This window comes from Larimichthys crocea, chromosome VII (genome assembly GCF_000972845.2).
Source record: "Larimichthys crocea isolate SSNF chromosome VII, L_crocea_2.0, whole genome shotgun sequence".
NCBI classification, from domain to species: Eukaryota; Metazoa; Chordata; class Actinopteri; family Sciaenidae; genus Larimichthys; species Larimichthys crocea.
Genome location: NC_040017.1, coordinates 11,533,790 through 11,550,458, shown reverse-complemented (window position 1 = coordinate 11,550,458; position 16,669 = coordinate 11,533,790). Strand labels below are relative to the sequence as shown.

The 16,669-nt window shown below is 39.5% G+C and overlaps 1 protein-coding gene across 11 annotated transcripts in view; it reads left to right on the top strand.

Moving 5' to 3' along the window:
- Positions 1-685: 685 nt before the first annotated feature.
- gramd1bb (GRAM domain containing 1Bb) overlaps positions 686-16,669 on the top strand; it is a 77,117-nt gene continuing 61,133 nt past the window's right edge. For 3 of the 11 annotated variants that reach the window (XM_027280095.1, XM_027280096.1, XM_027280097.1), the window contains exon 1: positions 9,918-10,499. In XM_027280095.1, the coding sequence (XP_027135896.1) occupies positions 10,090-10,499 (410 nt within the window). In that variant the 5' untranslated portion in view covers positions 9,918-10,089. Of the gene's footprint in view, positions 952-9,916; positions 10,500-16,669 lie in introns of those variants that run through there. The other 8 variants (XM_027280099.1, XM_027280094.1, XM_027280098.1 and 5 more) reach the window with 6 other exon arrangements.

The window sequence follows — 16,669 nt, the reverse complement described above, 5'->3', positions numbered from 1 at the left end:
TGCGCCTTGGGTTCATTTCACCGTTATGGAGATTGTCGCTTCTTCATCCTCATGTATAACTGATGGAATAAACGAATAAACACTACAGTGACTCACTACTCTCGAAGCACGAGTGGTATGAGAAAGTATGGCCTGAAGCTATTCAGTTAACATGCTTAATTCAGTAAATATCTCTGCCACACAATACATATACATATTTTTTTTATCATAATGTCATGTTGTAATCATAGCCTTTTCACATTCTGTTAATAATTGTCATTTTTTCTAATATTTAAACATTCATGAACTATAAATCTGGCAATATATTGCATCTTATTGCGTTCAGTGATGTAGTGTAAATTCAACGATTCAATGATTGCCAAATCTATTATTTAAATTGCTGTAAAAAAAAAAAAAAAGGACCCTGAGATAATTTTAGATATTGCTGATTTGAATAATACAAGTAGCTCATAAAAGTGTTTATGCTTTTCTTATCAGAAGTGTGTCTGGTAAATGATTCAGAAGTCTGAAGGATCCTCTGAACTGTGCCTCACTGCTGCACACTGTACAACATAACACACCCTGATAGACACACTTCATTTCTCCAGGTATGATGTATATAAGTACATAAATCACGGGAATTTAACAACAGGTGGATCTGTGGTAGCACTCGAGCCACTAAGAGGTTAAAAGGGAGGGAGGTCATTCCTGGAGTTTGGTCAGACACTGATAGGTCACAGCTTAGTGGTCTGCTCTCTGAGCCTCTCATCCGTGAAGTAACGGGCTGCGGGTCTCCGCCTCCTCCGGGATGCACTGATTTGAGTTTGCCAAACAAAAGCGGCCGACTTGAGCGGATTTGTTTTAACCTGTCAGCATGGATGAGTACCGTCTATGAAGCTGTCCTCCGGGTTTGGCGCTGTGTGAGTTTGTCGGACTGAGAAGTTTGTGGAAGTTGGCGAGGTCGAACCGAAGGTAAAAAAACAACAACAAACAAACCCAAAACAAAACAAACGCACCTCAGACAGACACTGATGAAACACGTCAGACTTTTACCGGGGTTTTTCTCCGGTGTGCTGACAGCTGTTGTTTTGTCGATAAATGTCAGCTTGAAATGAAAAAAAGTGAAATGTAAGGTTACAACCCGGAACGAGACTGTTTAGTCGGTACACGAGCTGTTAAATAAACGGAGCGCGCGACATATATTTTCAATTTATACGTCGTCATTGATGAAACACGTTTGAGGCGGGTACCGACTAAACGACGTGTTTACCGACCAGTAAATAGAGGCCCTATAATCCGGAATGTAGTCAATAATTTCCTGCATCGTTGTGAGCAAACTGCTTTCATGCACATGCTGTGCGTCCAGTTCCTGTTTGAGACAGGTGCTGCTTAGTGTGCATCACCCAACTTTATTCAGTGTTACAGTAAACATGTCTAAAAAAAAAAAGTTCTTTTTACATATTTTTTTTATATCTACATGCTGTGTTTGTTGGTGCTGTTCAAAAACTGCGGTTATTGCTTCAGTCACATGGTGAGGGGTTCGATCCCCGGCTCCTCCTGTCTGCATGTCAGTCCATTTAACTTCCAAGATCATCTGATAGTTTTCATGTCTGTATCATAAAAGTAAAAGTTCCACCAGAGTAGTTTGTTTTGATTTAGTTACAGTTTAGTTGTTTTAGTTTAGTTTCCTTAGTGCTTTATTTACATTTTATTTTTGTGTTTTTATGCATATAAGAACGGAATTGGCCATATCTCCAGCGCATATATCACATGTGGTTACTTGTATAAGTTTGCTGCGAGGTTAGGTCATCGAAGCTGAGGCAAGCAAGAACTAGTGTCCTAAAGGAGTCACAGACCAAAAGGAGTTGGATCATACAAAGTACAGGCTATACAAAATCTAACACAAACAACACAAAGCAACCTCTGCTTCAGACGCTATCACAACTTCTGTGAAATTATTTGTATTGATTAATAGATCTGTCAGTCCTGATCAAATCACCACATGAAGATGTATATTGATGTACAGTCTCGGATCTTTAGCTGGTTGGTTTCACAAAGTGACTTCTGTCCAGCTGTTTGAGAGGAGGTGCCTGTGGTGTTATGGACATTTGGCACAGCATGTGTCGAGAAAAACTCTTCAGGGGTTCTCAAGCACACTCTGCAGTTTATCCCCATGTGTCACAGCAGGATCTTGTGTGTGTGTGTGTGTGTGTCTTTGCAGGTACCCTGTGATTTACTTCATGAGACAGCCTTAATTTAAAATCTGACATTTTCCTTTCGTACAGTATGAACATGTGACCTTTTTAAAGCTAAAAGACAGTTCAACACTTGGAAAATATACTTGATCGCTGTTTCGACTAAACTTAAATGAGAAGGTTGGTCTTAGTTTCCTTGTCCCCTTTCAGCTCATAGCCCTATTTATAGTACACATAATGCTTAACATGCAGAGTTAAAACTGTCAAATATATACATATTGTGTTTTGGGAACCAATTACAGTAAGTGTTAGAGCTATTTTTAACCAACACAGTGGCGTTGCACTTTTGCACATGTCTACAATAAACTAGCTCAGAGAAACCTTTGAATGTTTTATCATACTGGAGATTTTATTAGTAAATCCTGTAGCTCACTCGCTGTAAAACAACTATATACTCCCAACTAGAGTACTCTGGCTCTGTCACTGTGGCCAGCTCTCTTTCTAGTCCACTTTGAATGCATCTCACAGTCTCACAGTTTCCGACAGCCTCTCTTCTCTCAGCTGTTTGTGGCTGTCAGGCCTGGGAAAATGCCTCTTAACCTCAAAGGAAGTGACAGTTGGTGAACAGACAGTACTGCTGCTTGCAGTTCTTTTCTCCTCAGTTGTAATGTAAATAAAGTGGTTTTATTGGTTGTGTTCGTTCAAGTTAATAAAGTTTTTGTTTTGTTTTTTGTATGTTTTGGACATAAACTTCAAAATCCTGTTGTGTTTCCACTAGCTGATAATGTGCATTATTGATTACTCTGTCTTTTCTGACTTTGTTTTGGTGACCCTCTTCACAGACTTCTCAAAGACATTGTAATCATCTACTGTAGGCCTGCAACCAGTAATTACTTTCATTATTACAGTGCCAATAAGTATGTATTTTACAGTCTGCGGTGTATAGACACTTCAGACTGTTACATGTGTGGTGTGCTAGAGTTTATAGGCCTTTGTTCTGTAGTTTGTGCATGTTCTAGAGAATATGTAGGTTATGTCATCTGGGTTTCTTCCTGTTAAGTATTCTCTGTAGCGTAGACATGGATTTCCTGGGTACTGATATCAGAAAACCAATTTAAATATAAGTAAATAATTAAGTTTTAGTAGTGTTACTGAAAGAGAGGACACAGCACTACAGCCACTACACCACATTATAGAAAAGGGCTTTTAAAGCACTTTAAACCATCAGTCGGAATATCTGACAAGGAGAAGTACTTGCATGAATTCATTTGTGAATCTACAAACAGTGAAGGAAGTTTTAAGTCTGTCATCTTAATTTCACTGGGTTCTGAGTTAATTAGTTATGAGACGTTTGAGCTGCGACGGCGATGAGTTGTGGGCACAGATTTAGAGGCTGGCACAGTTTCACATCCTCAGAAGGGGGAAGATTATTATATCTGCTGGTGCTCTAAAAGTGACACCACGTGCTGATTTATGCTTCATTTTTAGTAGCTGCGAAAACACAGTACCTTGAAGTCTGCTAAAGGTTGTGATTAGGAGCATCATCTAATCCCAAAAGAAGAGCCTGAATTTTAGGTTTAATGTGTTTAAATCCACCAAGGTTAGCGGCAGAGACTTTGACCACTTGATTTGTGCAGTGTTAGTTCAGCCAGATTGAAGTCTACAGCCACATAAACACATCACTCGTACTGTATTAGCAGCACCAAATGTGAGAGGCAGCATAGCATGACCGTTCAAATAGAATGTCTTGTCACCACTTCATTAACTACCATCACTTAATGGCTCCTAATTACTGTTGTAAAACTGAAATCTAATAGAACTTATCAGACCTACGTAATTCAGACAAATCTTGCTGTCATGGAGGTTAAAACGCTGTAACGAGCCATAAACCAGCTTGCCTTGCATGTAGAATCCAGCTGTTATGGACTGAAACTGAAGCCAGTTTGATTCGTCTTTATGTCTTAACTCTGCAAAAGCTATGTTTAAAAAAAACCTTCCCTCATGTTATCAATGCTATTTCCCAAGTAGTATTTTAGAACTAGCCTAAAATATTACATTCCTACACTTCTTTAATTATTCATTTCAAAATAACGGTTATTTTATTTCTTCATTTTTGGTTGGACTCTCCTACAGCCCCAGTTTGTAGTCTTTTGAAAAACATCCACTGGGCTGATATGAGTACTTTAATGAGGCCTTTTGACAATTCTGACCTTTTTGAAGAACATGTATCTGTAAAATGAAGCATTATTCTGCAACTGCATGGCTTATTTTTCATCTCTTTTTTTTATTCATAACAGATTTGGCCAATTCATCCCCAGTGCATACCCTCACTTCAAATTGTGAAACCAGCCAAACTCATTTTGTCAGATTTTCCCGTTCATCATAATAACTCAGATTCAGATGGGTCTTCATTGTACTTCAACAGTGTCCAATGCTATTTCTAGAAGGCAGGGTGTCTAAATAAGAGATGAAAGCTCTGGTTTTGATCAGTGCAGCAAGTCTCTATAGATGTGCACCAAAGAGAAGGAAGAGGCAGCCCTTTTTCTCATCAGAGCTGTGCGATACGGGATTGCCCGTCAGCTCTGATTACATAATACAGTTTCAGCTACATTTTAAAGCTGGTATATAAAACATATGAAAAACCTCATGGGATCATTCATTAAAGAGCTTTGTAGCTTTGTTGCTGTAAGTGATAAATGACTAATATGACAGTATTTATATTAACAATTAAGTCATAAACAAGGTGCACTCCGTAGCGGGCTATTCAAGCTCTGCTAAGAAGTGGAGTAGTCTTTTTTTGAATGCAGTCATTTTCAGAACAATATGTCCCTTATTCTTTAAAGTGGGTTTGTGTGCCATCATATGCCGCTGTGACTGCAGCTACAGTGAAGTTTATAGTAGATTGGCACAGGAAAGGGAAAAGGTAAAATGGACTGAAGCCTGTTACGTGAGCAGGGTGTATAATCTCATCATAGCTTCACAGTGGATGGAATATCTTCCTGTCTCCCCAACTACCTCCACAGTAATAACGTACCGCAACCCTGCTGTGTTGCATGATGCACTCCTACGTGAATGAGTAATTGCTTACTGATAAGTTTTGTACGGAGAGCGGGATGTTGTATTAGCGTGGACACATCGGGGCACATCGATAGGGTCATGCCTGTGAGAAAGACGCAGAGGCGGGGTATAAATATTTTATTATTTCGTATTATTTGAATTTGTAATAGCACCTTCGTCAGATGCAGACGTCTCACTTTGAACACTTTCACTCAGCTTCTCGCATTGTCTCCGGAATATGTTTTTTATTTGTGGAAGTAACATAAACACAATAAAAAACATCATAATTATTTAAATGTTAAAAACCAAAGACATTTAAAAACTTGTTTGTACAAAAAGTTTGAATGTCAACTTACTTCTGGACCCTGGTTGCCTTTGGCACTCCCTGCCTATTGCGTGTTGGTCATAGGTGTCCTGACTGACTGAGAGATTTTCATAAAACCTTTAACTCAGTTTTTCCTCATCTCTCCACATACTTTTATCTACCCAGGAGAAGGCAGAATAGATGACTTTTTACATGCCTTTACTGTGAAATTTGGTAACAGACCGTCACAGCTGTGATCAGTCACATTGTAATTATTACACTTTAAATGGCAACATCTTATCTATCTATACAGGTAGATATAGAATTGTATTCTTACAGCCGCATCTTATTTGTTATGGTTATTTTCATACTTTATCCACCATGACAAAGAGATTTCCCAGTCCTCAGATGCTCTATGTTTTGTGCTCTTGTAAAGAATTAATTTGACTAATCAGAACACTTTATGCCGCCTGTATTTTCATGTGTTGGTTTAATCAGCATTAGCATGCCTCTGTAATCTGCCCACTGTCTTTGACATTGTGCTGACAGGGACACGGTGCTAAGAATAGAGAAGCCGGGAACAATAGAGCTGAACTTTGATGGTCAGTAATGACGCGTGAAAGGCAAGCAATCACATGGCTGTTGGGAGCTTTGTAGCCATCACAGTGATGGAAAACTATGCTCTCTGTCTCAGCTGTAACAGCAAAGCTTCTCCGCGGTAGGTCCGTCTGTTGACTCCACTAATGTATGCATGGCAAAGTGCACAACGCACTGAGACGCAAGATGTCTAGACCGTTAGGGCTCTTCCTGCTGTGCACTCTTATTTTTTAATATTGTTATAGTGCACTTGCACTGCACAGGTGTATCAACACGCTCTCCAAGCTAGAGAGCAGTGTTTCACAGTGTTTCTGCTTACATGACTCTAACTCTAAAGATATAAACGCATAAAATCATGGCTGCGGTGTTAAACAGCACTCTTTAACCACATTCTCAGCAATGCTCGTGTGCTCATCCATGACATCAGCTGTTCACCTGAGTTAAGCCCGGCGATGTCAGAATACTACCCGAGGCTACTAGAACGTGTGAAACTGTAACGAGAAACGTTGTCTCGCCATGATTAATAGATGATGTTTCCCCACTTCCACACTCAGCCTCCGGGTCAGATTGTGTGTGTGTTCGTGTGTGTTTGTGCATTTGCTCAGGTCTACCTTTCCCATGTTTATTGGAACATAATTAGTGCTGTGATGGAACATGCATAAATGATACTCCGTGTCTGTCAGCAGTTGCTTCCTTCTGTTTTTAACTACATCTTTACACTTTTGGGAACACCTATTATAATAAATATTATAGTTATGATGATTTAGTAACGCAAGTGGAATAAATGCATCGTTCATTATTATCTATGGTTTATCTTAATTTGTTATATATAAAGGCGTCATCAGCAATAACACTGTTAGATCTTTTTATTAGAATAATACATTCAAAATCATTTCTGTAAATTTGGATTTTGAATTTCCAAGTTATAATGTTGAACCTTTTTTTTTTTTTCTATTTTTATTTCACCAAGAGTTTGCACACAGAAGCGCACAGTATTTCTGCCTTTCAGTGTTGACCTCTAAACAGTCCTATTGCTTTAAGGCAAATATTTGTGAATGAATCTGTGCTGGCCAGATCCAAAGGGAACTTGTGACTGGTTATCACTATTACACTGATAGCAATGTTTACATTTACAGTTTTAACTATAGTGACTCTAGACTCTAGAATAATCTGCCCCTCATTGCTAGTCTGATTCCATTACAAGCCTTTTATCTGACCTGTACATAATTATAACTGTGTCGTGGATAAATATAGACCATCTGCAAATGACCTTTAATTTCTTAGTTATTGGAAAAAGTCCCCTTCCTATGTAGCCAAGCAGTCATGCTTCTTTAAGTAGCCTTAATTCTGCAGTGCTCAGTGTCTCCATTGATATTTTAATGGTTGCAGATTAAAGCCAGTGTTCTTGTTGGGGCTTGTTGACCTCAATGCAGCCTTTGATTCAGCTGATTAGGCTACACTGATGAACAGACATCCTCATTTTTAAAAGGACACTTTTGTGTACATTCAAAATCTTTATTCGCTCTTAATATGACTAAACTCTCCATCATTACTCAGGTTCTGTATTCATGTTTTCACTAAAGGACACAGTATTCATTGACATTACATTTCATCGTTGTGCTGATGCTAGTTGTAGCTGTCTGTCTGAGGTTAATTGTTGTATTACATAATATGACAGAAAAAATGGCTGGCTCACAGCTTCGTCTACACACAGACAGTAATGTAAGTTATCGTTGTCTTATTATATTTCAGCAGTTCTATTCTGGTTTTATATTTCTAGTTACAGGGTGCAAGTTATGAGTTTTCTAATCTCTTAAGCTGCTTGGCTGATCCTTTAAAAAAAAAAAAACCCTCTGTCAGAAAAGCTTGGAGTAATTTTTGTCCCTTCTGTACTGCTGCTGTCAAATCCCCACTTCTATTAAATGGCCTTGATCATCCTGGATACGATCAGGTCTTTTCTCACTCACTAAGAAAAGGCTTTTTCATGCTTTTACGTCCTCTGGGCTAAAATACTGCATGGTTGTGTTCCTCTGTGAGTCAGAACAGCAACAAAGCTTTGATTTACAGTAGAGAGCACATTTGTTCAGATTTTAAATTGATTACACTGCTAGCCCATTCCACATTTCCAATCGCCTTAATCTATACCAGCAATGATATTGCTTCTTTTAACTCTGGACCTTGAGGCCAGAACTTTACATACTGTACCTTCATTTGAGCTTCATTTGATTCATTTCATTGAGAAATAGATAAAAAAAAGTATTAGTAATACTGCTAATTGTAGTCATGTAGTAATAAATGGTACGGTTTATTTCTGTGCACACAGTGCATGCTCTCGCTTCTATTTTGCTAGGCCCATAACACTTCCCCCTGCTATTTGTTTCTCACCTCACAGATGCCAAGCTGAGAAAGCCATATGTGCAGACCGATTATTCTAGTGGTGCTAATGTCGTAGGCTATGAGAAGAATGCACATAGATTGGATTTTCTTTTCTTATCAGGACTTCCCTCGAAGCTCTCAAACAGCAATAATTGTTAACTTGTTTTATGGTTTCTGGATCATTTTATTTTATTTTATCTGTGCTGCATGTTTGACAGTTCCATCTGCAAAACAGACAGCTGTGGTCTTGGCCTGTATTCAGCAAAAAGGGTTTATCATTAAACAGAGAGTCAGCACATTGGCTCCTCACTCAAGGTCAAACATTTGGTGAGAGCGCTCTTTGTAAGAAGATGTCCTTACTTCAGCAGCTGCCCTTTAACCCGGGCCACCACTATTGTGTGCAGACACAGTGAGGTCGAACGTTATCTGTGATTTTGTTTGTGGAACCTGATAGAACGTTTAAAGGTCTCTGATACACTTAATGCAATTATTTGGGAAGCTTGGGCTGGTGCATGGTGGTGGCTAGGCACTATACATTTAGTAGAGTGGTCATTTGTCAGTGTGTTTGTTCATCCTATCAGAGGTGCTGCCTGTTTTCTTTGATAGGTTATCATGGTATCTGCCTGTGTGTGTTCCTGTACACCTATCTTTGTGATTACCTGCCCTTGTGGTTGTGCGGTTGTGTGTGTTTGCGTGGCTGCTTAACTTGGTCATCGTCACCCTCAGCTTTGCCTGTACCTTGCAGCCCTGTCACCTCCCTCTAACTTGTAGGCATTAACTGCGTGGAGACGTCGACACGCTGACTGGTACAAGACGGACTGCACCCTCCAGTACGGGCACAACCCGGGCCGACAGTGTCTTCTTCTGCTACAGCAACTCCAAAATGAACACAAAGTGACCACAAACAACCTCCCAGCCTTTTCACAACATCAGCATTAATATTCAAGGGCTGACAGTTGGTGCCTTCCCCTTTAGCATTAGCAACAGCAGCTAAGGTAACAACTTTGGCAGCATGGACAGTAGCATAGCCAAATGTGTAAGTGAGTGTGTGTAACTTGGCCTGCCAGTCCATTGGGAGGACCAGCAAAGGGGTTATGTTACACTCCCTGACAGGCCTTATACATGTTTCATCTGCTGCTCTCAGAACAGAAGCCCCCTTTGTTATCTAATCCAGCCCTCTCCTCCCCAGCCTGAGAGACTGAGTTTACTGCCACAAGACTGCTCTTCACAGTCTGTAAGCCAGCCACTGAACTGATACATATCAACCAACAGCTGAGGAGCAGCAGAAGGACTTGGTCCGGCCCAAGATATCTGCTATCAGGACTTCTCACCCATTCTTTCAGTCCATTGATAGGCAAGTGAAGAGGGCTTTAAAATCATCAAGAAGAACTGAGGGAGGTCCACCAAAGATTGTCCAGATCTCAAATTTGTGCCTCATCTGTTCAGCACTAAACCTCAACTTTTCTTCGGCTAAGAGCCCTTCAAGCTGCAGAACTGTAGAATTTGCAATTCTTTTAACAAAGGATCTCAAAAGAAGTGCTTTAGAGGTTATATTTTCATTTTAGAAAGCTAGTTAGGACCATGAGTGACACTCTGAGACCCCCTTCGCTCCAGGTGAGCGTCCCAAACGATGCTCCGGCATACTCAGACGGCGGAAACAATGTTGTGTCAGACGGCTCTATGCGATCCAGCTCCTCAACTCCGACGCTTCGCCGCAAGCGCTTCAAGATGCGCCGCATGAGGAACGTACCCAGCGAAAAGGAGGTCGAAAGGGGGCGACTAGCTGTTGGTCAACTCACAACTCGATCCCACTCCGGCTCCAAGGAGTACCTCCAGCTGCCCTCCATTGAGATCACGCCATCCAGCGACGAAGACGCCCCCTCTTCCTGGTCGAGATGCTCAACACCCAGCGCCTCCCCGCGACGCAAACGTTTCCTGTTGAGGAAGTGGCTCAAGGTTCGAGAGAAGAAGGAGCAAGGCAGTGAGAGCAGGTTGGTATGGACCCTCCCTACTCACCTCTTCCCATTCTCCTGTTCTCCCCACATCTTCCCTAATACCTTCATGCTGCTTCAAAGCTCCTGCTACCTGCACTAATGTGTGTTTAGCCTCTGTTTAGCTCGAGGTTTCTTTTCATCTCTGAGTTTGATGCCTGTTCAACAGCAAGCAGCTTAGTGACCAAGTACAGTTTAATACTGAGTAGTTGCCTTGATGGTTTTTCGGGTGCTTTTCTAGAGATTCTTGTGTTCAATCTTAAGTGCAACATCTTTTGTATTAAATGCAACTCCATCATCCTCAGGGAAACAAAATAATCGACCAAAATGATCTTGTGAGTTGTTTTGTGAAACTGTTGTTGCCATTTGCTTGGAAGAATTCAGCAGTGATCCTTTTAGTAGTAGAGTAATTCCTCTGGATGTGATGCATGATTCCTGGGCTGCTGTGATAGCATGTTTTTGCAGGAAACCTCAAATGACACATGGCACCATCTGAAATATAAAGTCATGCTAAACAGGTTTTAAATGAAAGCTCATCCATTATTGTGTTTTGATTGTACTTATTTTGTTTAGATATGGACCAGGAAATATGATATCAACCTTCATAAGCATTGTGAAGGTCAGAAGGCACAACCTTAAGTTACACTTACAAGAAATGTGTTGTTCATACAAGCTCCTTAATAATATAATGAATAAAGTAATCATTGGCAAACATTGTTACAATTCTGAGCAAGAATGGATAGAGTGCAGACCTTTGCCCAGGAGTCACCTAAGTTAACACGTTGCTTCCTCTTGGGAGCATAAATATACACACTATATACAGTATGGTGTGTGTTTTAAAACAAAGGGCTCAGGAGATACTGTAGGGTAATTTGAAACTTTAAAGGCTGGCCTGACAGCCCTTCTAGAGGAAAGGTCGAGGGGGTTACAAAATCAATAGGTTTCTTCCTTTTTAAAGGAGTAAAGGTCATAGGGTCAATAAAGTAAATCAGCCCCTTCAAAGTATTTTAACAATTGTAATTGTAGTTAAAATCAAGGGAAGGGGATCATGTGAAAAGGAACAAAAGTACTTGTATCTGGATATGCTAAAGATTTAAGTCAAGATAATCTAATGAATATGCCAAAATAATTTCGGTATGATATAACTTCAGGTATGATATGTTTGTATTTAGGAATAAATGAAGTCATGATTGTTGTTCAACCTGAGAATTTGCAGCAGTCCTTGTTGCTATAAGATAATTTACTGAGGTTAGCTCCAAAACAGAGCCTTGTCTTTTCTCATTTGCAGAATTCATACAGCAAACCAGTGTTGTATTGTATACCTACTTAATTTTCAGTCAGCATTGTTTATACCCGCTTTTAAATCTCCTCTGATGTGCATCACTCAATAATGTTCTGGGAATGGAATCTTTCCTTTTTTGGATGGTAAAAGCTTGACGTCCTTTTTTTTTATGAGCAGCTAGAGTAGGGAATAAATAACACTTCACTCAAAATGTGTAATTATGTAGCTGCTTCACTCATCTGTGCGTCAGTATTTATGGTCAAATCTGCAACTCTTCTGTGGCTCATTTTGATTTTATAATGATCCTTACTTCCTGAAGACAAGCAGCAGAAGTGAAAATATGCAAATACTACAGACCCATTTTTTGGTAGTAGTCTCAATATCATGTTTACCCTTAAATTAAGACTATACACATTTCTCCAGGCAACTATTCAACTGCAGTACACCTGCATTTCCGCTTGATACATTGTTCTCTAAATTGGTAAAGGGAAAATTGATTGGACATGTCCCACGTTTATCATTTTTGGAAAATAACGTTATATGTTCACAATCTGTGACCAGTGCAGTTCTTTGAGATGAAAAATTCAATAGCTGGTAGGAGTTATAACAGGCTGTCGACAGGAACAGGTTCATTATTCACTTTATCAATGTGTTATCTTTCTCTCAGTGGAAGACACCATCTCTCCAGAGGCATGAGTACATAACCCTGACAAAATCCTGAGTGTGAAATACTGTTGTTGTCCAACGTATCATGGACTGTTCTAACAAGCAGTCCTCAGCCTTAATACTGTGATGTTAAGATGACATGACTCTTCCTGAATGTGCCTCTTGTTATTAGCTGCATGTGGCATATAAAAAAATATATACAAGCTTGAAGCAGCGTAGGAGTGACATAAATAATCCAGATCTTAATGTTTATCATTTAATTATTGATGAAGCAGAGCAAGCTGGTTTTGTAATGTAAAGTTGTACATTTTGTCCTAAATTTCAAAGAACTGCAGTTAGAGACCTCAGTTTGAATGCACACTGGCTCCGGTGTTACAGCCATGCAGAAAATGAAACATGGTTATCTGTGAACATAAGTCAACTGCAGGATGCTCACTGACGTAGAGTACATAAGATTCAGTTCCTGTTGTTTTAACAAGAGCTGCACCTGCAGCAAGGCAAGGCATGTTTATTTCTATAGCACCTTTCAACAGCAAGTACTTGCCATAATGCACAATAAGCTGAAACAATATGCAACAGAGGAAAAACCCCAGAGGAATAAGAAATATGCAGCTACAGTCAATATAAACAGACCCAGATCTAATTTTAAAAAGAAATATTGTAAGGCTAAATTTAAAAGAAGTGAAAGTTGGAGCAGATCACAAGAGTTTCAGATATTGCAGAGGGGCATGCAAGTTGCATGTGTTTTGACCAAGCGGCAGCATGACTCTGAACCCTAACCCAATGCAGAAATCTGCAGTTTTATAAATGTCCACTTGAGGCTGGTTAATCTCCATTAGCCCCCATAATAAAATGTCTGTTTTATGCAAAGTACGCAGAGTTTTTTTTTTTTTTAACTCACCTGTTCAAATTATAAGGTATGCACAATTAACAGTGTGGCCTGTCCGATTGACAGGTGTGTGCCATTACAGGTTGCTTGTTTGAGGACCCAAGTACCATCAGCAAGCACTGATAAAGCATGGCTGCTGATGTTATTACTGCTGCAATGACATCTTCACAAGTCTAAAAAGTCAAAGTGAATAAGCAATTTCAGTTCTTAAATATAGCTATCAAACTACTACACTAGGTGGAACAGATCAAATCAAAGCAACACTTTAGCTATTTGTTATGAAGTTTTAAAAGTTAAAATCTGAATTCACAGCTGTCAAGATTATATTATTATTTGAATGTACTAAAAGTATTAGTTCTTAAAGATTGTATTTAAGTAAAAAGTAAGTAAACTATTAAAACCTTTTTTTTTTTTAATATTAATATTAAGCAGGAAACACCTTATGTATGTGGTACTATTTGACTAAATCTTGAATGTCAGTGTTCTCTGTCATAACACCGTAAAGCTCACAGTACATTGTTTCTAATGGGGCGGTTAATGTGATGGGTCGGCTGTGGCTCGGAGGTAGAGCGGGGGTCGTCCACTAATCAGAAGATCGGTGGTTTGATTCCCTCCAATCTGCATGTCATGCAGTGTCCTTGGGCAAGTTACTGAACCCCAAATTACTCCCGAAGGCTGCACCATCGGTGTGTGAATGTCTATGAATGGTTAGCTCCTCGAACTGATGAGCAGTTGGTCTCTCTCTTTTGTCCACTGCGTAAGAAAGATGCTGGACCTTTACCTCCAGCAAGGATAACACTTTGAATTAAGCATTAACTTTGTTTTTGTTTTTGTTTTTGTTTTGTTTTTTTGAGAAATGGGATTCTTCAGATGGAAAGTTATATTACATGGCTAGTTAAAATTCCTCCACTTTTAATATTTGTTATTATTTACTGTGCTCAGGTGTTCAGCACAGTTAATTTTTCACAAATGCAGTTTACTCATAAATACACTTGTGACTTGAAAGCTGCTGACATTGCCCAGTTAATATACAAACATGGGAAAGTATTTTAAGTTAATGGAACATAGATAACGCTTCAGTCTGCCTTCGTTGGCCAAGCGGCAGGAAGTGGCTTTGCAAATAAACTTAAAAGAGCGAGGTGCTCAAATTAAGCCCTGAGTTGGTCTGTTCATGGTGTAGTGGGAACACTGTTAACGTAGTCTTCTGCCTTAAAATACTGTAAGTATTCAAACACATTTTAACTAAGCTTGAACAGAACAGTTTAAACTCTTACTAAGTGCAGTGTGTCATTGCTGTGACGTTGTCTTTTAGATATAAAGCAGTGATTAAAGTGATGTGAAATGATGAAAAGCAGTGCAGGTCTGGCTGGTTCACAGATTATTTTCTGATACAGTTCCAGCTTTCCTTCCTTGAGATGGAGCATTTTTCACCTATATTGGTTTAAATTCATAAATCTGTTGTGATGGGGAATAAAATCATGAGAATATTTCTGTTTTGTTCTGACCTCAAAGTAGAGCCTGGTCTCTGGGCAGCAAATAATTCTTTGTCAAGCTCATGAGCTCATGAGTTGAACATCATGAGTTGTTAGGTTACATTTGTCACTCTAGTCTCATCTTGTTTTGTCTCGTTTTGTTTCTAAGTCTTTCTTTCGGTGGTCCATAGGATGTGTGAACTGTAAATGTGTGTGTTCTCGGGGCTTTGTAAGGTTGTGTGTCTGGGAGCCAGCAGACACAGTGATATCTGCTGTTCTGCAGGCTGGTAAGAGCTAGGCTATTTTGAGGAAGTGGTGCAGTAGCTTTCACCAGGCTTCACTGCTCCCATCTTGCCTAAATATTTCACACAGACTCTCCCAAAGTTAGCATTTGAAGAAACATTAATCAGTCTTGTTTGTTCACCCTTGCTTATTCAGGGGAGTTTCACTGAGAGCAGTGCTCACTTTTTCAGGAACACCCTGATCACATTCACGCAGTTACACATTCACAACTGGAAGCTGCCCAGTACAACCAGAACCTGAGCTTCTGGCCACTGAGCCACTCCACTGGAGCAGCTGGGGTTAAAGGCCTTGCTCAAGGGCCTGCACTGCTTTTCATTTTCCCAACCCAGATTTATCCTGACGGTCAGGGGGATTTAACCAACGTCCTCCTGGTCACAAGCTTGCTTCTTTAACCTTGTAGGCCATCACTGTCCAGTTACACATATTGCAATTTCATTGCAGCAGCAGTAAGATTATGAAAAAACAAACTTGTCACTTCACATTTAACTTCAATGTTGGTCATAAATTGAATGTTAAACAGCGTCTGTGCAATGCTAACATTTCCCACAGTATGATCATGGATCAGAGCGGGTGACAAGATACCATCCATCACCTTAAAAATGATCATCGCATCAAGTCGTGGGTAACTATTAACAATGTTGTACAGAAGATACAATAAACGCATACAACTTTCAATACTTGACAGCCAAATATTTAAAGACCAGGTTGATAGAAAATGGTGCTTAAAAATACACAAATTTGATCATATTTGAATCATTTTTGTGTGGTCTTACAGTGTACTGTAGATGGTTGTCCTTGTAACTCTGCCTTAAAATAGACAGTGTTTTGTTACACCTCCTTGCTATCATGGCCAAAGCTCATATTTCACCAATTGTGTATGACTAATGAATAATTCGACGAAGGCAGATGTGAACTCCACGTCCTTGTAATTTCAAACAAAGATGCACTAAAACACGGGGATACGAGCACAAACGCTTAATGTATGAACACGAACAAACATTTGCTTTTACAGCACACTTCTCGTCCCTCTGAGAGAACAGCTTGCAGACACCGCACCTGCTACAGAGGATGCATGAGCTAAGATATAAGAGAGTGGAGCTGAACTTATATTCCACAGAAAAATGTATCACCCTATATAGGCTGGTGCTGATACTGTATGTTTACCAGCAGCGCAGGTAATATCCAATGTTGATTCTGTTAAGAGCGGTGTTTATAATGCTGAGTAAGTTTTTCGTGCGGTACTGAGCAGAGCTACTCAAATGTAGGAATGATGAAATGAATAAAAACATTTTGAACCCCCCCCCCCCTTTTTTTTTTACTTAGTCATGCTGCAAAATATTCATTTTTATAAGCCAGAAAATAACTCAAAAGTGTTTTCTTTGAAAGGATGAAAAACCTGTTTTTTAAGTTTAACTGAGTAATAAACACATATTAAGATAATTTCTCTTCCTTTAAGAAAAAATAGGATTTCAAGACTCAATACTTGGTTAACTAATTGCATAATGACTACTATAGAGTTCAAAAACTATTCTCAGAGGGTGTTGACAGTGTACAAAAA